Raw genomic sequence first — 22,161 nt, 5'->3', positions numbered from 1 at the left:
CATTTGCAGCAACATGGATGGTCCTAGAGATTATCATACTAAGTGAAGTAAGTCAGAAAGAGAAAGACAAATACCATATGATATCACTTATATGTGGAATCTAAAATGTACAAATGAACTTATTTACAAAACAGAAACAGACTCACAGAGATAGAAAAACTTATGGTTTCCAAAGAGAAAAGGGGGTGGGGGAGGGATAAATTAGGATTTGGGGATTAGCAGATAAAAACTGCTATATATAAAATAGATAAACAACAAGGTCCTACTGTGTAGCACAGGAGACTATATTCAATATCCTGTAATAAACTATAATGGAAAAGAATATTAAAAAATAGCACTCAATAAATGTTAGCTGTAATTATATGTTATTATATATAATAACATATATATATTATGTTATATATATAATATAATATTAATATATTATATATATAATATATATTATATATATAATATATATAATATATATATAATATGTTATTATATATAAAGCATCTAGAACAAACAGTACATGAACGCTCATTAATAACATAGGTAAAATAGAACAAAAGAGACCCTCATGTATAGGTTAGAAAGATGGAGATTAGTAGGAACTAGAAGATTTTTATAGGTAGCCCATAGAAAATAATTTTAATTTGTTTAGTAAGTAGACTAAAGCCATGTGTTAGAAGGACTTTGAATACCAAGCAGGAAAAGTTAAGACCTTTGACAACATAAAACATGTTTTCCAGAAAACTGATTTAGGACTGTTAGTCTGTCAGTATTGTATAGGCTAGATAGAAGAAAAGAGAGATTAAAGATGGAGTGATTGGCCAGGAGACTTGAGTAATTGGACACAGAAACAAAGACAAATTTGAAATCAGTATACCAACTTTTCTGGGGTTTGGGCATGGTATCATGAATCTCTGCCTTTAACTCATTCCTTTCTCTACAGGTCTGTTAATGGAGTATACCGGATTGGACTATATGCTCTTAAAGATATGCCAGCTGGTACTGAACTCACTTATGATTACAACTTTCATTCTTTCAATGTTGAAAAACAGGTAAGAATGATAAATTCAAAGGAGTTATGACCTTTGTCACAGTACTCTGTATAACATGGGCCTTCAGTGAATGTTACTGATTTGTAGCCACTGAGAAATACATTGGAGAAGACAGTTTTTCACTCTTTACTCCACTTATCTAGGCTACATAGGTCACGGTTATTCTTTCAGAACTGTGTGGAAGAGACTGCTCAATCATCTTTTGTCTCCAGTCCTTAATTTTTTCTGGTGAAGTTTTCCCAAAATTTAATCTTTCCTTTCTACTACAGTAGAAACCCATTTATTTTATTCTCAACCAGTTATGTTCCTCTATATGAAAATTTCTTGACTCAAACTTATTGTTGGGTGTCCAGATGCTCAGGCATTCTATTTGAACTTTTAAATGAGACTGCAGGCTAAAAGCATTATTCTCTTTCCCTTCAAAGCAACTGTGTAAGTGCGGCTTTGAAAAATGTCGAGGAATCATTGGAGGCAAGAGTCAACGCATGAATGGACTCACCAGCAACAAAAGTAGCCAGCCAGTGACCACACATAAAAAGTCTGGACGGTCAAAAGAGAAGAGGAAGTCTAAGCACAAGCTGAAGAAAAGGGTGAATAATAATCTCATGGTTTTCCCCAAGTAGCTGCTTAGAGGCAATTATTGAAATAAGGGACATACCAAAGGGTGCCATCTTTAGAGTTGTTTTAATATTCTTTGAGGTGATTTATGATTTATCTTGTTTTTCCTGCAATCTGGTCCATCTGTTTTTTAGAGAGGCCACCTCTCTGAGGAACCCAGTGAAAACATCAACACTCCAACAAGATTGACCCCCCAATTACAAATGAAGCCAATGTCCAATCGGGAGAGGTAAAAAGGAGATTTGCTTACCTAAACTCTTTAAGTTATGTGACTTGCTTGACAATTTAAAAATTATTAAACATCTGTATAGTTGAGACATTTTGCACAGGAAGGCTTTAAACAAGGATTCAGGGGTGAACTTGGGTGGGGGGAAAAAGTATTTTTTCCCTAATTTCTAACTGAAATTTAGCATTTCCTTCAAATGTGACTAAGCAAAAGAAAAAGATGTGTATATGTGTGTGTGTGTATAGTAGTTGCAGTTTCCATGAGTTTGTCACCAATATTTACATTTTCATATCATGTTATAGGTATTACAGATATCTCAAAATATCATTTACATTCACTTCCATCTTAAAATTACTATGGTGGTTAAACCCAGCACTAGATCTTTTCATGTGTTAAAAATTAAGATTCATCTCTATATCACAATTTCAGGGTTTTTGTTTAATATTCTGAAAACTGCATTTCAGTTTATTCAGTTTCCTTTTAATCCTGTATACTAAAAGTTACTTAACATTCGTGTATTTATTTATATATTTATTTATTTATTTTTGGTTGTGTTGGGTCTTTGTTGCTGCATGCAGGCTTTCTCTGGTTGCAGCGAGTGGGGGCTACTCTTTGTTGCAGTGCATGGGCTCTAGGCGCATGGGCTTCAGTAGTTGTGGCACACAGGCTCAGTAGTTGTGGCTCCCGGGCTCTAGAGCACAGGCTCAGTAGTTGTGGCACACAGGCTTAGTTGCTCCACAGCATGTGGGATCTTCCCAGACCAGGGCTCAACCCCGTGTCCCCTGCATTGGCAGGCGGATTCTTAACCACTGCACCACCAGGGAAGTCCCTGAAGTTACTTAAAATTTTAAACACTTTTAATTAACATTGTTCAGAGGAGGGTTACATGGGCTTCACCAAAATGCCAAAGGAATGAATGCCACAGAAAAGGTTAAGAATCCCTTTTTTGTTGATAAATTAACAGAGCAATAAAAAGGATCTTTAATGGTCATGTTTGCTTTTCCCTACATTGAGATAATATTTGTCCATGTCAGAAGAGAAGTAAATATGTATGTCCTATTTTTCAAATTGTGTTGGGACATTTCCTACATCTTCCCTAACTATACACTCCAATATCTTAGAAAGTTCATCCTTATTTACAACTTTCCTAAATTTTAGCCCCTTTCATTCTATTTCACTTTGAATCATAGAAATTTTAAACTTCAGTAAAACAGAGAAGTCCAGTGGTTCTCTACTTCGGCTCCATAGTGGCTTAGGGAGCTTTTTAAAACTCCTGATGGGGCTTCCCTGGTGGCTCAGTGGTTGAGAATCTGCCTGCCGATGCAGGGGACATGGGTTCGTGCCCCGGTCCGGGAAGATCCCACATGCCGCGGAGCGGCTGGGCCCGTGAGCCATGGCCGCTGAGCCTGCGCATCTGGAGCCTGTGCTCCGCAACGGGAGAGGCCACAACAGTGAGAGGCCCGCGTACCGCAATAAAACAAACAAACAAAAAACTCCTGATGCCCAGGCCACACTCCAAAACACTCGCATCAGAATTTTCAGAGGTGGAACCCAGGTATCAGTAGTTTATAAAGCTCCCCAAGTGATCTCAATGTGCAGCCAAAGACAGGAACTATAAAATTAGTCTAATCTCCGTTTACTGAGGCACATAGTTTGAGACTTATTCAAGGTCACATCTGTTTATATGTGTGCTAGGGTGAAAATCAAATTATGGAATCATCAAAATTGTGTAGGGTTAATCAAGTTACATATAACTCATTTAACTTTAGAGATCTGTGTGGTGGCACTGTACCTAACATGGTTTGCCCAGTGCATATCCATCTTAAATATCTATGCCTTTATCTGCCACTCCAGTTCTCCTTGTTATAGCTGATCCTAAGCCTATACTTCATCTTGGCAACTTCCTTTAGAATTTGTAAAAATACTCCATAAAGCTCTGCCTTCAAGTCACCCCGCTTTAGTTGCCAAAATTATTGCAGCTTTTAGGTGGTATTTGTCAGATATTTATAAATATTACAGAGAAATGTTTTGTGTTATGTGAAATAAATCAAGATTCAAAACTGAATAATGTTTCTCCATATGTAATTCTCTTTATAATAGCTGATTTCACTGATAAGTGTTCATTTATGTCATCATAACAGTGGCTTACATAGAGTAAACATTAATAAATGTTTATTGAATTGATAAAAAAGGAGCTCCTTCCTTACAGAAACTTCGTATTAAAGCATCATGTGTTCTTGGTCCGAAACTGGGAGAAGATTCGGCAGAAACAGGAGGAAGTAAAGCACACCAGTGATAATATTCATTCAGCATCATTATATACCCGTTGGAATGGCATCTGCCGAGATGACGGGAACATTAAGTCTGGTAAGGACTGAGAAGCATTCTTGTTAATTCCATAAGGTTGCCTCAAAAGTGATTATTTTACTTATTTTCAAATGGTCTATTCAAAGATTCTGTTTAGTCTGGACCAAAAAAGTTAAGATCCAAACATACAAGTATCAGTCAGCAATAACCTATCCATCCCAGCTCTTCAACTTCCTTGACTCTAAGGAACAGGAAGAAGCCCCCTTCCACCAGCCTCCCAAACATCACCTACACCCTGAAAGTTACTAGACATGAGATAGGTAGTGGGTCCTCTGTGTTCCACCAGGGAATTCCCGGCTTCTACTTTTTGAGGGAAAGTAGGAATGGATAAAAGAAGAACATGAGGGGAATTCCCTGGCAGTCCAGTGGTTAGGACTCGGCACTTTCACTGCCAGGGCCCCAGTTCGATCCCCAATCAGGGAACTAAGATCCTGCAAGCCAAGGGGTGCAGCAAAAAAAAAGTAGAAGCACTCTGCATGGTGTATGAGGCAACATGCTGAGTGAGGACTAGATCCATTTAGAAATTTGCCCAGAATCTTATATCTTCTCAGTGATTTGATTGGCATAAATTCTCTGATCTTATATTCCAATTGGTTCAAATATTCTGATAATAGCAATAATTATTTCCTGAGTAATTTTTATAGGTCAGGCACTGAGCTAAAACACATTAAAGCATTATTGCATTTGATGTACACAGATTACCTCTTGAGGGAAGTACAGGTATACCTCATTTTATTGCGTTCACTTTATTGCACTTTGCAGATACTATGTTTTCTACAAATTGAAAGTTTTGTGGCATCCCTGCTTGGAGCAATCTGCCACGCCATTTTTCCAAGGGCATCCTCTCACTTCTTGTCTCTGTGTCACATTTTGGTAATTCTCACAATATTTCAAACTTTTTCTTTATTATTATATTTGTTATGGTGATCTGTGATCAGTGATCGTTGATGTTACTCTTGTAATTGTTTTGGGGAGCCTCAAACCATGCCCATATAAGGCGGTGAACTTAATAAATGTTGTGTGTGCTCTGACTGCTCTACCAGCCAGCCATTTCCTGCCCCACCCCCGTCTCCCACCCCCCCACCCAACGCCCCATCTCTCTCCCTTTCCTCCGGCCACCCTATCCCCTGAGACACAGCAATATTGAAATTAGGCCAACTAATAACCCTACAGTGGCCTCTAAGAGTTGAAGTGAAAGGAAGAGTCGCACATCTCTCACTTTAAATCAAAAGCTAGAAATGATTAAGCTTAGTGAGGAAGGCAGCGCCTTAAGCCAAGACAGGCCGAAAGCTAGACCTCTTGCGCCAGTTAGCCAAGCTGAGAATGAAAAGGAAAAGTTCTTGAAGGAAATTAAGAGTGCTACTCCAGTGAACACACAAATGATAAGAAAGTAAAACAGCCCTATTGCTGACATGGAGAAAGTCTGAGTGGTCTGGATAGAAGGTCAAACCAGCCACAACATTCCCATAAGCCAAAGTCTAATCCAGAGCAAGGCCCTAACTCTCTTCAGTTCTATGAAGGCTGAGAGATGTGAAGAAGTTGCAGAAGAAAAATTTGAAGCTAGCAGAGGTTGCTTCATGAGGTTTAACATCGAAGTACAAGGCGAAGCAGCGAGTGCTGATGTACAAGCTACAGCAAGTTATCCAGAAGATCTAGCTAAGATCATTAATGAAGGTGGCTACACTAAACAACAGATTTTCAATGTAGATGCTATCTAGGACTTCATATGTAGGGAGAAGTCAGTGCCTGGCTCAAAGGTTCAAAGGACAGGCTGACTCTCTCTTGTTAGAGGCTAATGCAGCCAGTGACTTTAAGTTGAAGCCAGTGCTCATTTACCATTCCAAAAATCCTAGGATCCTTTCGAATTATGCTAAATCTACTCTGCCTCTGCTCTTTCAAATGGAACAACAAAGCCTGGACGACAGCACATCTGTTGACAAAGCCCACTGTTGAGACCTACTGCTCAGGAAAAAAGATTCGTTTCAAAACATTACTGTTCATTGACAATGCACCTGGTCATCCAAGAGCTCTGATGGAGATGTACAACGAGATTAATGTTGTTTTCATGCCTGCTAGCATAACATCCACTCTGCAGCCCATGGATCAAGGAGTAATTTCCACATTCAAGTCTTATTATTTAAGAAATACATTTCATAAGGCTACAGCTGCCACAGATAATGATTCCTCTGATGGATCTGGGCAAAGGAAATTGAAAACCTTCTGGAAAAGATTCTAGATGCCATTAAGAACATTTGTGGTTCACGGGAGGAGGTCAAAATATCAACATTAACAGGAGTTTGGAAGTCGTTTCCAGCCCTCATGGGTGACTTTGAGGGGTTCAAGACTTCAGTGTAGGAAGTAACTGCAGATGTGGTGGAAATAGCAAGAGGACTAGAAATGGGAGCCTGAAGGTGAGACTGAACTCCTGCACTCTCGTGGTAAAATTTTCACGGATGAGGAGTTGCTTCGTATGGATGAGCAAAGAAAGTGGCTTCTTGAGATGGAATCTACTCCTGGTGAAGACACTGTGAAGATTTTGTTGAAATGGCAACAAAAGATTTAGAATATTACATAAACTTAGTTGCTAAGGCAGTGACAGAGTTTGAGAGGATTGACTCCAATTTTGAAAGAAGTTCTGTGGGTAAAATGCTGTCAAAGAGCACTGCATGAGAGAAAAAAAAAAAGTACTGCATGCTGCAGAGAAATCATTCATGAAAGGAAGAGTCAAAGATGCAGCAAACTGCACTGCTGCCTTGTCTTGAGAAACTGCCTCAGCCCACCCCAGCCTTCAGCAACCACCACCCTGATCAGTCAGCAGCCATCAACGTCGAGGCAAGGCCCTCTATCAGCAAAAAGATTACAACTCGCTGAAGACTCAGATGACGGTTAGCACTTTTTGGCAATCAAGTGTTTTTTAATTAAGGTATGTACATTGTTTTTTCAGACATAATGCTATTGCACACTTAATAGACTACAGTATAGTGTAAATATATCTTTCACATGTGCTGGGAAACCAAGAGCTCCGTGTGACTCCCTTTCTTGCAATATTCACAGTATTGCAGTGTTCTGGAACCAAACCTGCAATATCTCCAAGGTATGCCTGTACTACCACTCTTCCCATTTTACCGTTGAGAAGCTGAGACACAAAGTTTAAGTAACTTTCCCAAAATCAGACAGCTAGTAAGCAGTGAGACCAGAATTCAAAAACAGACAGACTCATTTTGAAACCCAGACTTGCAACTACTCTATAGCATTTGGCCATTAGTAAGTCCCTTTAAATTGCAGGATTTGTCTTCTCTGGTAAACTGCAGTGTTTTCTGATTTTTCTTTAAGGAGGAGAGAAACAACTCCATAACCACTAATCTACTTAGTCACTTCAAGGAAAATTGCGAAAATCACAGGAATCCATCACAGAAGAGAAAGAGCTCTTTTCCTGAAACTAATTTTCACTTTATCCTTCCAGACGTCTTCATGACCCAGTTCTCCGCCCTGCAGACTGCTCGATCTGTTCGAACAAGGCGGTTGGCAGCAGCAGAGGAAAACATTGAAGTAGCTCGGGCAGCCCGCCTAGCCCAGATCTTCAAAGAGATCTGTGATGGCATAATCTCTTATAAAGGTGACCATATTTACCCCAAATTCCTTCTTCTTAGCTTTTTAAAAAATTATATCACTTACCTCACCTGAGATATCCAAGACCAAGAACGCATGACAGTTTAGGGCTAGGAATTCAGGTGGTTTACTTAGTTCTTCCTTTGTCAGAGTATAGAATTATAGGACTGATTACAGTCTTCAGGGATTGTTGTCTCTAAATCCCTGGATCTTTAGGTTAATCTTTTGTATTTATTGGAATTTTATCATAGTTAAGTACTATATTTAGAAATCACATTTTTTAGGTGTAGGATAGAAAGAAGTAGGTCTTTGTCTTGGATATAATTTTCCTGAATGAGGCAATGAATTAGCAATTTAAGGAAAAAGTATTATGAATGTATGACATCAGTGGTTCTTAACCTTTTTTGATTGACAGATATCTTTGAGAATAAAGTTGTGGACTCTTACCCCAGAAAAACATTATGTACATAATTTTGCATATGTTTTGGAAGGTTCACAGGCCCTAACTTCTACATTAAGGAAAAGGATATGAAGTTGCAAAAAAATTACTTTCAAAGCATTTTCATGCAAACATATTTACCCCACTCCTTTCCTCTTCTAAGACACATCTCTTGGATTTGTATTGGGGGTGAGGGTGGAGAAGGAGAGAATTTTTAATTTTAGATAGGTAGTTTGGTAATGTACGTGAGTTTTTGTGACCAGGAAATTTGTAGATATTTAAAATGAGAGATTTTAACAAAGAATTGCAGCTTTTGCCATCAGCTTTTTTGTCTATTTTATTTTTTTTATAATTGAGGTATAGTTAATTTGCAATATTATATTTTACAGGTATACAGTATAGTGATTCGCAATTTTTAAGTTATAAATTTTTGTCATCACAATTTTTATAGTTATTACAGAATATTGACTATATCCTTGTGTTGTACAGTAGTATATCCTTGTTGCTTATTTTATACATAATAGTTTATACCTCTTAATCTGCCACCCCTATCTTGCCCCTCCCCAGTTCCCTCTCCCTACTGGTAACCACTAATTTGTTCTCCATATCTGTGAGTCTTTTTTGTTGTTGTTATAATCAGCCATCAGCTTTTGCTTCCTTCCTTTCCCTAAATTCTGAGGAATTTGGTTTTCTTTCTCTACTATTTATCATCATGTTTTAGTGGTTTTTTGCCATTTTGTTAACCTAAGCATGGAAAGAAGAAAGGGGAGACCAGCCTGTCCTAATATGTAAAGTTTTGTGGCACCTACTCCCTTTACATTCCCTAAAGATCACACTCTGTATTCTCAACCAGCCCCATCGGATCTACTGTGAAACTGCAGTAGATGTATCTATATGTCACTGCATTCTGGGCATGAAACAATAGGCTTTTTTCTCTCTGTGTAGTGAGTTGTTATAAAGTAAGATAGCAAATGAGAAGCAGCCCCACACCATGAATTCTATTTTCATAATACAGAGCAACTGTTACAAGAAGATGGATTCCAGAAAATATTTAGAGTACTGAATTATTCATTATCTTGAATTTAATTGAATCCAAACCAACAGAGTAATATTAACTATGGGCAATTAATGAGAACTAGAAAACATTTTTTGGATGAGATGATCTTTGATGTAATAAATTTTGTTGAGTAGGAATTTGCCCTAAGCACCCTAGCTACTTCAGTAAGTTCCCATCTCTCATTCTTCTTAGAAAGTTTTCATTACCCAACTAACACTGTTTTATTTTATATTTCAAGTATATACACTGTATCTTTCATATTCCAGGTAATCCTGAAAGCATCTTCTGATCTCTGCCTTTGCCCACATTTCTGAAAAGTCCTTGCATTTTTCACTGGCCTCAAAAAGAAAACTTAGATTTTTTTTTCCTAACTTTAAATTTTAGTGATTCTACTTTTTGAGTTAGGAGTTAATACTTGCCTCCCTTGTTTCTTATAGTCAGACCTTCTACTAAACCTTGCATTCTCTTGCAGATTCTTCCCGACAGTCACTGGCAGCACCACTTTTGAACCTACCCCCAAAGAAAAAGTAAGTTTACATATGTGGGAATCATTTGAGTTTTAGAAAAGTCCTAAGTGTACCAGATTGACACCCTGGCTTTATGTTCCAGGAATGCTGATTATTATGAGAAGATCTCTGATCCCCTAGATCTTTCCACCATAGAGAAGCAGATCCTCATTGGTTATTATAAAACAGTGGAGGCTTTTGATGCTGACATGCTCAAGGTGTTTCGGAATGCTGAGGTACTTTTCACTGACTTCAAACACAGATTAAGAAGTTTGTTCTGAAGAGATCTATTCTAGAAGTTTAAGATTCTTACGCTCTTCTCCTAGCAACCTACATATTTCTGATTAAGAAAGACAACAATTTTTATCAAGTACCCTTAGGATAACGGTTATAGTTTACTAAATATTGGAAATATAATAAATGAAGGCAGTGATATGACAAGAATTGAAGGTTAAATCATACTCCCAAAACAATTTCTGTAAAAACCTAATTTAGTGCTGAAATTTTATGTTTATGTAATACAGACATTTTACTACATTTAAGTCATATCTGTAGTCTCTTTACTAGAGACAATAAGTATATGTGAAATACACAGAAATATGGATAGGCAAATAAATATATCTTAAGGATGGAATTGAGGGGTATTACACTAATAGGTTGCAGAATAGGTGAAGCTCATTGGAGAGAAGGTGGTCTTGAACTGATTTAAAGGAGAGGATGGGTATGATGTATAGAAGAGAAGATATCATTCAGTGATTTTGAAATACCTTAGAGAGGTGTTTGAAGGACAAGAGACTACTAGATGAAGGAGGAATTGAGACTGAAGACAAGAAATGAGAGAAAAACAGACAAGTGCAAGAAAAATTATAGCAATTTTGAATTTTAACATGCCTTCTCCTGAAACCCAGCTTTCAAATGTATTTAAACTTGTAGCTTTGTCCGTAGTATCTATAAGACAAAGGTAAATGGAGAGATTCTCCACGTTAATGCTTGCAGTACTTAATCATGTTCCATGACCACTGTGTTTTTGATCCTAATGGATAATAAGGTCTATGATAGGAGTTGAATAACAGAGCAACAGAGCAAATGGAAAAAATACCATGCAGATTCTAATTTTAACTCATTTTAGTTCAGTTTAAGTTGTTTTCAACTGTCTGGGACCTATATTTGTTGGTATTAAAAATATGTTAACCAAATGGGATGGTAAAGAAAATCCTGCTACCTGTTCAGGTATATTTTTAAGCCACATTGAGAAGACAAACATGATTTCTTTCTTCTGCTTTCTTCAGAAGTATTATGGACGTAAATCGCCGGTTGGAAGAGATGTTTGCCGCCTAAGAAAGGCCTATTACAATGCCCGGCACGAGGCATCAGCCCAGATTGATGAGATTGTGGGAGAGACAGCAAGTGAGGCAGACAGCAGTGAGACCTCAGTCTCTGAGAAGGAGAACGGTCATGAGAAGGATGATGATGTTATCCGCTGTATCTGTGGCCTCTACAAGGACGAAGGCCTCATGATCCAGTGTGACAAGTGCATGGTGAGGGTCAGGAGGTGAAGCAGAAGCCTAGTCCTGATGAGCATCGTGACTATATTCAAAGCAGCAGCCCCTGCCTCTTTTGGCGTGGCTTGATGGGCTTTTTATAAACTTTAACTTTGCCTTGGTTTCTGTTATCCCTTACTGTTCACCGTATTGTCCTTCTCCTTTTTGATATATCCCCCTTTCATTTTATCCTTCTTTTTTCTACCTCCTGTTCTTTCTGCCCATTTTCCACTGCACACTCCTAATGTAATCTGGATCAAGAAGAATGATAGGGGCTTCCCTGGTGGTGCAGTGGTTGAGAGGCCGCCTGCCGATGCAGGGGACACGGGTTCGTGCCCCAGACTGGGAAGATCCCACATGCCTCGGAGCGGCTGGGCCCGTGAGCCATGGCCGCTGAGCCTGCACGTCTGGAGCCTGTGCTCCGCAACGGGAGAGGCCACAACAGTGAGAGGCCCGCGTACCAGAAAAAAAGAAGAAGAATGATAATATTTAGGATAGTGCTTTACCTGAAAAACATTAGAGGTACTACACTCTATATAGCATTAATACGGATGGAATGCAATATATGGAGCTGCTGATGAAGGAGTCAAGGCCTGGATTTTAGCCCTAGTATCCCCATTTGATTCATCTGCACTCATTACCTTATGGAAAGTGGAGTTAAGAGTAACACATAGGATTGTTGGGAGGATATAATTAGATAAGGATAAGTCAAAACATAACTATAAATCCTTTCACAGTGGCCATATTGTTGATAACATATTACTTTGTAAGTAATAGCTTGGTACTGTATTCATTCATCCTCCTGTTCCCTATCCATCTCCTTATTTTGTTTGCCCAGATCTGTGTATTATGAACCAATCTGTATACTTATGTTCAGATTAGTCCTCATTCTTTTTTCCCCCTACTTTACCATTATCTCTAATTTCTCACTTACTTCCTTAACATCCTTAGTTCCTGTTTTACTTTACCCTGTCCTACCGCCTTTTTTTTTTTTTTTTTTTTTTTTTTTGCCACAGCTTGCGGGATCTTAGTTCCCTGACCAGGGATTGAACCCAGGCCCCGGCAGTGAAAGCGCCGAATCCTAACCACTGGACCACCAGGGAACTCCCGCACATTTTTTTATTCTTAGCCCCCAGGACTTCTCTCAGTAAATCTAACCCCCTACATACACACACGCTTTTTTTTTCTACAGGTGTGGCAGCACTGTGACTGCATGGGAGTGAACTCAGATGTGGAGCACTACCTTTGTGAGCAGTGTGACCCGAGGCCTGTGGACAGAGTAAGTTGCCCTCTGATAACACTCTAATCTAAAAGTAGGAGATGTGGCACATGGTATTTTATCTGCCCTGCTCCTAATGCACTGAATTTCCTTTGATAAGTTATTCAGCCTCTCTAGGCCTCAGTTTCTTCCACTTTACATTGAGGGTAATAATTCTGCCCTTCCCTTTCCCTTTTGATTGAGACCAATGGGAGAATACTTAGAAATCTACAGAAGGAATGGTACTATATAAAACCATGGTTTTTATAAACACTACTATCCATGACAGAAGTAACTTATAAAGTTTAGAACTTGTGTACTCTAAATATCACCTATGTTAAGCAATGTTTAAGTGAAAAGAGCACTGGACTCGAAGTCAACAAAGGTTAGTCTTAGGCCCATTTTTTAGGAGAGCTGGTAGGTCGGGTATCTTGCTCAAGTTATTAAATGGGTTTTTGTCTTGGCTCTGCCATATTTATATGTGTGATCTTCTATAAAAGGAGGTATTTAGGCAGTATTTCTTTTTTTTTTCCTAATTATTTTATTTATTTATTTTTGGCTGCGTTGGGTCTTCGTTGCTGCGCGCAGGCTTTCTCTAGTTGCGGCGAGCGGGAGCTTCTATTCCTTGCGTTGCACGGGCTTCTCATTGCAGTGGCTTCTCTTGTTGTGGAGCATGGGCTGTAGGCGCACGGGCTTCAGTAGTTGGGCTCGCAGGTTCTACAGTGCAGGCTCAGTAGTTATGACACACGGGCTTAGTTGCTTCGCAGCATGTGGGATCTTCCCGAACCAAGGCTCGAACCCGTGTCCCCTGCATTGGCAGGCAGATTCTTTTTTTTTAAGAAGATGTTGGGGGTAAGAGTTTATTAACTTATTTATTTATTTTTGCTGTGTTGGGTCTTCGTTTCTGTGCGAGGGCTTTGTCTAGTTGTGGCAAGTGGGGGCCACTCTTCATCGCAGTGCGCAGGCCTCTCACTATCGCGGCCTCTCTTGTTGCAGAGCACAGGCTCCAGATGCGCAGGCTCAGTAGTTGTGGCTCACGGGCCTAATTGCTCCGTGGCATGTGGGATCCTCCCAGACCAGGGCTCAAACCCATGTCCCATGTGCCCTGCATTAGCAGGCAGATTCTCAACCACTGCGCCACCAGGGAAGCCCAAGCAGTATTTCTTAACAGTGGTGCTGTTGTCATTTTGAGTGGACAGTTCTTCAGTGTTGTGAGGGATACATGGTAGAATGTTTGCTTTCTTAACCCTTGGGCACTAAATGCTAGTAGCCTCCTCCAGTCACTGTGACTAAGTCCCCCTTCACACATTTTCAGATGCCCTTTAGATGGCACAAAGCAACCACACAATTAGTGCTTCATAGAGTACAGTTTGGGATACTTAGCCTGTCAGGTTTGTCCTCTACATTCACTTTTTCAAGTTTAACAACTCTAGTTGCTGTCATCTTTTTTTAATATCTGTGCTGTATTGAAATGACTAAACAGTAAGTCTTAATTGGTTGGGAATTCTCGGTTTTAGTTCTTTTTCTCTTGAATAGAGAGGCTGGATACAATAGTCCCAGCCCTTATCCATCGGCTTTCTGCTCTTACCAGGAGGTACCCATGATCCCTCGGCCCCACTATGCCCAGCCTGGCTGTGTCTACTTCATCTGTTTGCTCCGAGATGACTTGCTGCTTCGCCAAGGTGTGTACACAGAAGCTGACCTTCCTTGCCAAAGCTGACCATTCTGAACAGTAGGGGGTATCTGCTGTCTGCATAATAGTGATTGTCACCATATGACGTTTAGCAGCAATAGAGTATACCTTTTTTATATCTTCAAGTCCTTAGACTTACATACATTTACCTCCACCCAATAAAACTAAATTGGAGAGACCAGGGTGTTATAAAGCTAATTTTAAGACTGGGAAAGACATATAGGATTACAAGAGGTGGAGGACTTCCCTCATGTCATTCTCATAGTCTAGAATTGATTGTCATCACCATTAGACTGCTGGTGTAGTTATGTATTTATTGTTTAAGATTTTATTGTTTTAGATTTTAAAGTTCTTTCTGTGTAGACCTTGGGTCAGACTAAGGGATACCTAACAGAATTTATGCAGGAATCATTTTAACCTTCTCCTATGTTCTGTGCCTCTGTGTCTTAACCTTCTCCTGTGCCTTCCTAGGTGACTGTGTATATCTGATGAGGGATAGTCGGCGCACCCCTGATGGCCACCCAGTCCGTCAGTCCTATCGACTATTGTCTCACATTAACCGAGATAAACTTGACATATTCCGCATTGAGAAGCTTTGGAAGAATGAAAAGTATGTTTTGAGGTCCTATCTCTATGCTTTCAGCTGTACCCTACCAGCACAGAGCTGAATATTCACTAGGATCATGCTACTTAACTAAACCTTTCCCATTTCTTTTTTTCTTTTTTTAGAGAGGAACGGTTTGCCTTTGGTCACCATTATTTTCGTCCCCATGAAACCCACCACTCTCCATCCCGTCGGTTCTATCACAATGAACTATTTCGGGTGCCACTTTATGAGATCATTCCCTTGGAGGCTGTAGTGGGGACCTGCTGTGTATTGGATCTGTATACATATTGTAAAGGTAAGTGATGTGGACTACTTAAAAAAATGACCTCTTATCTGCTATTCATTGATCTACAATTGCCCACTCTGTTCGTGTAGTCTCTCTCTGATAAAAGGTTATCCAAGGTTAGCTATGACGCTTCAGAGAGCTATATAATATTCTTTCTTTCTTTTACCTAGTGCTTGTTACTTAATAAATGTTAATTCTCTTTTTGTTAATTCATTTTTTTCATAGTATGTAATTAGCACTCTATTAGTACTTGTGGGAAGATAAGTTACTTCACGCCCCCATTCCAAAATCCTTACGGCCATCATCAACTCTACATTAAACAAACAAACAAACAAAACACAATAGTTTCATAAGGTTTGTGGTTAACAATGGAATCAGACAATCTAATTTCAAATTCCAGCTCTACCACTTTTTACCCGTGTGCCCTTGGGAAAGTTACTTATCCTTCTGAAAATAGGGATTAGTATCTATTTTAGAGAGTTTTGTAAGGATTAAATGAAATAATCTACAAAAGCACTAAGCGCAGTTTACGGCTCACAGTAAAACTCAGTATATGTTAGATATCATTATAAGTAAGTTCAGTTGCCTAGCTCTTTCTCTTAGTATCACAGCAAAATAGTCCAGGAGAATATATATTCCATGCAAAAACTAACTGCTTGAAGCCCCATGATGACTCCTCAGTCCCACACTTTATAAAGTGTTCATTACCAAATGTGCTTCCCTCATTTATACAGTTATTCTTTTCTGATAACTTCCCCAAAATGTGCTCTGTTTTTCCTTGTAAATGTTCTCTCAAAAATTCCTGCAGCACTCAGTCTACATTTCTGGTTTCTTTCCATCCTATAGAATGCCCTTCAACTCTTAGATTCCCTTTCCCCTTTTTTTGACACTAATGTCTCCTTTCTTCTGAAATCACCAAATGCTTAGTTGTTCCCCCTCTCAAAACAGCTACCATGTTTCCCTCTTAGGGGTCTCACTGCTCTCCCAATGGTATGTGAGGGGCAGCTCAGGGTGAGGGAAGGGGAAGTAGGAAGGGGAAGTAGGGAGGGTTCTTTAACAGTGTTTGGACTCATAGGGAGACCCAAAGGAGTGAAGGAGCAAGATGTGTACATCTGTGATTATCGGCTTGACAAGTCAGCACACCTGTTTTACAAGATCCACCGGAACCGCTATCCCGTCTGCACCAAACCCTATGCCTTTGATCACTTCCCCAAGAAGCTCACTCCTAAAAGAGATTTTTCAGTAAGTCCCCTTCCTCTCTTCACTGTACGTGTCAGGACAATCTAGTTCATGCATGGAATTCACAGAGTGAGCATTTTCAAGTGGCTCTCTGCTTCTTCATCCTGTTTCCATCCCAAACTGGAAAACTCCCTCTCTATTTGGTATGTTTGAGCAGCAAAAATGCATTTATTCTGCATTTCCTGGCATGGGCTGTGCCTCAGGGAATTGTTGTTATACTTCAGTTAGGTTTCCCTCTTTTTTCTCTCTCACCTGTTTACAGTCTTTGCCCTTGAGCCCCATAGCATAGTTTTTCGTTATGTTTTTCACACCCATAATATTGAGAAACAAAAAGAATATCAGTAACATTGAGAAACCTTTGGTGAAAATAATTCAGTGCTTTTTCTTTTTTATATCTGGATTTAAAATATAAGACATTATCATTATATAAAATTTGAAAAGTACAGAAGCATTAAGAAGAAAAAATTGTTTATTATCTTACTACACAGAAAATAACTACTGTTAACATTTTCATTTTCAGCCCTTTTCCTATGTGTTATTTTTTCTTTCAAATTGTGAACATATTCCTTCAGTTATATTGTGCCATTTGTCATCATTTCATAAAGGTTTTGGTTATCCATGTATTTGCTATAATGAAACCCTGGACTAAATTCCTCATCCATGAGTCTTTTTTTCAGTGGACCTGTCGGAATTCAGAGCTGTCATCCTGGAATGCTTAGAAATAGACTAACCAGAAAGCAAACCTTTATGTTCCTATTTTTCCTAGTATTATTTTTGGATTTCCCTAAATCATATTTATTTTATATTCTTTCTGCCCACCAACAAGCGCTGCCTCTCATCTAAAATTCTTTGACTTTGCTTGCTTAGTCAGCAGCTCACTGATCAGCTTTGAAACCCCAACCTTAACTTCTTAAAAGCTGGGATGGGACAAAAAGAATTTTGAGCCTATCCCTTCTACTATCATTCTAGGCTTACAAAATGCTAAAAACCACTGTGGCCTACAGATTATTAGGACTAAACTTCTGACCTTAACACAGTCACCCAACTTAATAAAGGTTTTAGCCCAATAGCCCAGTTATTTTCTTTCTTTACCTCCCCACCTCCCCACCTCCCCACCTCCCCACCTCCCCACCTCCCCACCTCCCTTATCCTGAGTTTGCCCCAGATCATCTGTGTCAGCTTTGCCAGCTTCAGCAGTACACTTACCACTTCCATTTCTTCTCTGCAGCCTCATTATGTCCCAGACAACTACAAGAGGAACGGAGGGCGGTGAGTCCCATGGGGGATGTAAGGAGCCTAAGGGATTAACCAATAACTTGAATGGAGCAAGAGAATGACCACCTACCCACTCAGCCCCACACCTGGGATTGGGGAGTCTCTGACAGAGTAGCCCAATATAGTGCCAACAGTAATATAGAAGAACTAGACTTCAGCAGGTGTGGTCTCGTTATGGAGCCTTAGTTGGGGCAGGGAAGGAGATTTGTAAGATTAGAGATAGAGAAGGGGAAGGATTTGGAACAGAACTCCAGACAGATTTGGACAAATCTTTTTTAGGTTTCTGCAAGCTTTCCCTATTACCCCAAGGTGTATCAGCTCTTAGGACTTCTGTCAAGGAACAGAAGTAGCTAGAAGTGCATGGTTTTAACTGAGCAGTTTGGGCTCGTAGTTTTTATTTGTGCTATTTTGTACACAGAGGTGTATTCTTAGAGAAAGTACCGAAGGCTTTTCTTCAATTTCCTTTTCTGTTGAATGGTAGCGTAACAATCACTTTACCTACATCAATAGCTTACCATAGGAAATCAACTATATTTCAATATTAGAAAAAGAAAATACCAAATAATAGGTGTGAGAAGAAATTTAGGAAAAGTAAAAACTCGATTTAAATGCTCATTTTAGTTGGACTATTGGTATCACAAGGTTATGCCATACTTCTGTGTACTCATGAAGCAATCAGAGCTAGCTATGCGTTTTACCAGCTCTGGTCTATTTTGTGGATTCCTGAAGGAAAGAAGAAAAATTGAATTTTGTAAATAGAAATTAAATTTCAGAGAAAGGTAGTGGTTTTTTTCAAAAAATAATAAAGTGAAGACCATAGCCAAGTTTCTTACCTCTTGAGCCAAGGCTCTAACAGCTAGACTGCAGGATCTCAAGCCATCTCGAGATCTTTTCCCGTCATTCCCCTTCCATCCCCAAGTGCCCTCCTTAGCCTTCCTCTCTAAATTCACATATCTTTCTGGCAGATCATCCTGGAAGTCTGAGCGCTCAAAGCCACCCCTAAAAGACCTGGGCCAAGAGGATGATGCTCTGCCCTTGATTGAAGAGGTTCTGGCCAGTCAGGAGCAAGCAGCCAATGAGATGCCCAGCCTGGAGGAGCCAGAACGGGAGGGGGCCACTGCTGAAGTCAGTGAGGGTGAAAAAAAAACAGAGGAAAGTAGGCAAGAACCCCAAGTAGCTTGTACCCCTGAGGAACGACGGCATAGTCAACGGGAACGACTCAACCAGATCTTGCTCAATCTCCTTGAAAAAATCCCTGGGAAAAATGGTAAGGAGAAACAGGCTCATCTCTAGGGTTTAAGATAAATGGGAAATCAGCAGAGAGGGAATGAAAAAGAGCAACTTCTAATTGCTTGCTTAGATTGGAAAATATTCTTTAAAAATGGTACAGTTCTGGGACTTCCCTGGTGGTCCAGTGGGTAAGCCTCCGTGCTCCTAATACAGGGGGCGTCGATTCAGTCCCTGGTCAGGGAACTAGATCCCACGTGGATGCTGCAACTAAGACCCGGCACAGCCAAAATAAATAAACTTTTAAAAAAAGGAACAGTTATTGGGAATTCCCTGGCAGTCCAGTGGTTAGGGCTCAGCGCTTCCACTGCAGGGGGCATGGGTTCGATCCCTGGTCGGGGAACTAAAATCCCACATGCTGCACAGCATGGCCAAAAAAATGATACAGTTCTTTCATGGACCCGTGTTTAGTTATATCTTGGGAATGAAACTGGGAGGTGAGAGGATCTCCTCCCTGGAGAACAGCTTATTTCATTTGGGGCTGGAGAAGGCCTAAATTGCTTATAGGTCAGAAATGGAACCATTGAATTCCTGTGATCTCCTGAGAGCTCAAATCTGGAATAAGGAGTTGGGAGGGTAGTATTTGATGAGCCTCCTTGGTTCTGTTTTCAGCCATCGATGTGACCTACTTGCTGGAGGAAGGATCAGGCAGGAAACTTCGAAGGCGTACTTTGTTTATCCCAGAAAACAGCTTTCGGAAGTGAACCTCAAAGAATGAGAACCTCAAGCATCTGGGATCCAGTGGAGCTAACAGTCCTGCCTCCTGTTCTCTGAGTGTAGACAGGGGTGGGAAGGGTCCGTCCAGCAAGGGGAATGGGGCCATGTCATTGACATTAGGTACTTAGTAAACCTTGGAGCTAGTGGAGAGGAAGAGGAAGGGGATCTGTCTAAACAGTTCAGTTTAACTTGTTTTCCTCTCCATTGCTTCACCCTGAGGGTTAATAATGTAGGGTGGAGGGCAGAGCACATTGGGGATGACCAGAATCTTTTGGTACTTTACAGCACTTGACCCTCCCCACAGCTTGGGTTTTTCTGTGTCATCCTCTGATCCTGTAGGCATTGCTAAGAAGCTGCTTCCTATACCCAGGTATAACTCAAACTCCAAAGGGTTAGGGCCAGGATCCCCACCCCTACCCTGTCTGTTCTCTATAGGCTCCAAGAGCTACCCGAGACGTAAAACAGAAACAGTAGCTGGGCCTTGTTCCAAATCCCTGACTAGGAAAAGTTTCTCTCTCCTCTTTTGCCCAACCAGGTCAAAGTAAAATGTGAGTTGACAACTCAAAGCACTTGTAACTGCTGCCCCCTCCCTACCTCTACTCCCCCAAATGGAATCATGGAATAGGGAAGGCCCCCATGGGGTCAGAAGGGCACAGTACTTATTGTAACTATTTTTGTTTTAACCTTCATAACCTGCCGAACATATTTTTTTCTAATGAGAAGCCCAGGCCCCCGCCAGCACACGTGCTGTTTATGCGCTATGGTTCTTGTGTGTCTGCTGTGCTGTGCGAATGGAGATTCATTTCAAAGAAAAATCATTTTAAAACCTACATAAAAATGAACTCTAACCACCCCCCAACAAAAGTCACTACATAAACTGTTGAGCAGTATTCACCTATCAGAGTATTTGTTGTGAGTGTAGATTATCAATTGAAAACACTACTTCTTGTTTTACTTGTACAGTTTTCAATGTCCATCTCTTAAAGAGACAGTGTATTCTCCCCACCCCTAGTTCCATCTTTCCTCCACCTTCCTGATGACTTCATCTTCAGGAGGGATATCCAGGGTGTCACCTTCCTTCCCATTCTCTTGACCAGAAGTTACCAGATAATACTGTCTCTTTAAAAATAAAATTTAAAAAGCTTTGCTTTGTTGTCTTTTCAGACAGACATATGCATATACGTTTTAGGTGTTCTTATAAGAGAAAAGATGGTTTTTAAATGTGCCAAGTTGTGTGTGTATATATATATGTATGTATATATATATATATATATATCTGCTGCGTGATTAGTAAGCAATACAATAGTTAAACATTTTCCCATTACTTTTTTCTAATATTGGACCAATGCTCTCCTAATTGTACATTTCCTTTTATGATGACGACGCTCTGACTTGTTTAGGTAGAAACATTGACCACCTTCCATTCCATTGAATCTTTCTTTTTCTCCTTTCTGTGTCAATCTTGAGGAAAAAACAAAAAAAACAAAAGAGACAGGGGATGCCAAAGATCCCCTTGAGCAGAGAAAAAGCAGAATAAATATTTTATTAAAGAAAAAAGAGAATTAAGAAAATAGTTTGGAGTATTTTCTTACTGTAGAGAAGCACTGTACATTACTAAGAGACCTGGGTATAAGATACTCACGTGTGGAGCTGGGAAAATCGCATGTCCAAGCCCGTTTGAGTGGTTTCTTTTGGTTTTCATTGCAGGGAGCCGGGTGGGAGGGAGGTGGGAATAGGGGCACTTTGGGGGTCTCCTTTTAGTCAAAGCAGGAAAATGACAAGAAAGAGATTAAAATTCAATATTTCCTTTAATAGTGTTAAACACTAAAATTTTAAAAAAGACGAAAAAAGAAAAAAAAACTTTGTAAAATGCGAGAACAGAAGCAAAAGACACTACGCTCTGTCATTTTATCTTTCTTTTGTTGAAAGACTAAAAACTGAAATTTTTTTAGACAATCAAATGTTAGGTAAGTGCAAAAACTTGTTTTTTCTTACTGGTGTAGAAATTAATGCCTTTTTTTATTTTTCGGTTGTTTTATAATAACGAATAAAAAGAACCCCCTAGCTGCCAGGCGGGTTTTGGTGTTTGAAATGCGGGGCAAAGCACTACATCACTGCAAATAGATACAGAGTTAGTCTGCATGTCTGTAGGCTGTGTGATTGCGGAAAATATAAATGCTGCTAATATATTTCCTTTTTACAAAAGCATATCTAAATAGATGATTGTTTTGATGTTAATCTTTGTAAATTATGTATTACCAATTTTAACATTGGATGTAATTGCATAAAAAGCTTGCATCTCAATCCTTGAAAGTCTAGTATTAAATGGAAAAAACTTTTCCTAACTACAGAGTGATGAGCTTGCTATTTTTTTCCTCTTTCCTATCCTCCAG

The 22,161-nt window shown here is 39.7% G+C and overlaps 1 protein-coding gene across 4 annotated transcripts in view; it reads left to right on the top strand.

Annotated features, from left to right (window-relative positions):
* The window catches only part of ASH1L (ASH1 like histone lysine methyltransferase), a 217,150-nt gene extending 195,032 nt beyond the window's left edge, over positions 1 to 22,118 (top strand). For all 4 annotated transcript variants that reach the window (XM_060031254.1, XM_060031244.1, XM_060031235.1 and 1 more), the window contains 16 exons: positions 935 to 1,043; positions 1,469 to 1,633; positions 1,796 to 1,890; positions 4,097 to 4,254; positions 7,718 to 7,870; positions 9,832 to 9,886; positions 9,969 to 10,101; positions 11,155 to 11,403; positions 12,599 to 12,685; positions 14,256 to 14,346; positions 14,829 to 14,967; positions 15,087 to 15,259; positions 16,326 to 16,492; positions 17,718 to 17,758; positions 18,730 to 19,031; positions 19,664 to 22,118. In XM_060031254.1, coding sequence (XP_059887237.1) covers positions 935 to 1,043; positions 1,469 to 1,633; positions 1,796 to 1,890; positions 4,097 to 4,254; positions 7,718 to 7,870; positions 9,832 to 9,886; positions 9,969 to 10,101; positions 11,155 to 11,403; positions 12,599 to 12,685; positions 14,256 to 14,346; positions 14,829 to 14,967; positions 15,087 to 15,259; positions 16,326 to 16,492; positions 17,718 to 17,758; positions 18,730 to 19,031; positions 19,664 to 19,755 — 2,209 coding nt within the window. In that variant the 3' untranslated portion in view covers positions 19,756 to 22,118. The remainder of the gene's footprint in view (positions 1 to 934; positions 1,044 to 1,468; positions 1,634 to 1,795; positions 1,891 to 4,096; positions 4,255 to 7,717; positions 7,871 to 9,831; positions 9,887 to 9,968; positions 10,102 to 11,154; positions 11,404 to 12,598; positions 12,686 to 14,255; positions 14,347 to 14,828; positions 14,968 to 15,086; positions 15,260 to 16,325; positions 16,493 to 17,717; positions 17,759 to 18,729; positions 19,032 to 19,663) is intronic.
* Positions 22,119 to 22,161: the final 43 nt, after the last annotated feature.

Source organism: Delphinus delphis, chromosome 1 (assembly GCF_949987515.2).
Source record: "Delphinus delphis chromosome 1, mDelDel1.2, whole genome shotgun sequence".
Taxonomy (NCBI): domain Eukaryota; kingdom Metazoa; phylum Chordata; class Mammalia; order Artiodactyla; family Delphinidae; genus Delphinus; species Delphinus delphis.
Note: the sequence above shows the minus strand (reverse complement) of the source record. Positions and strands in the feature narration are given on the sequence as shown.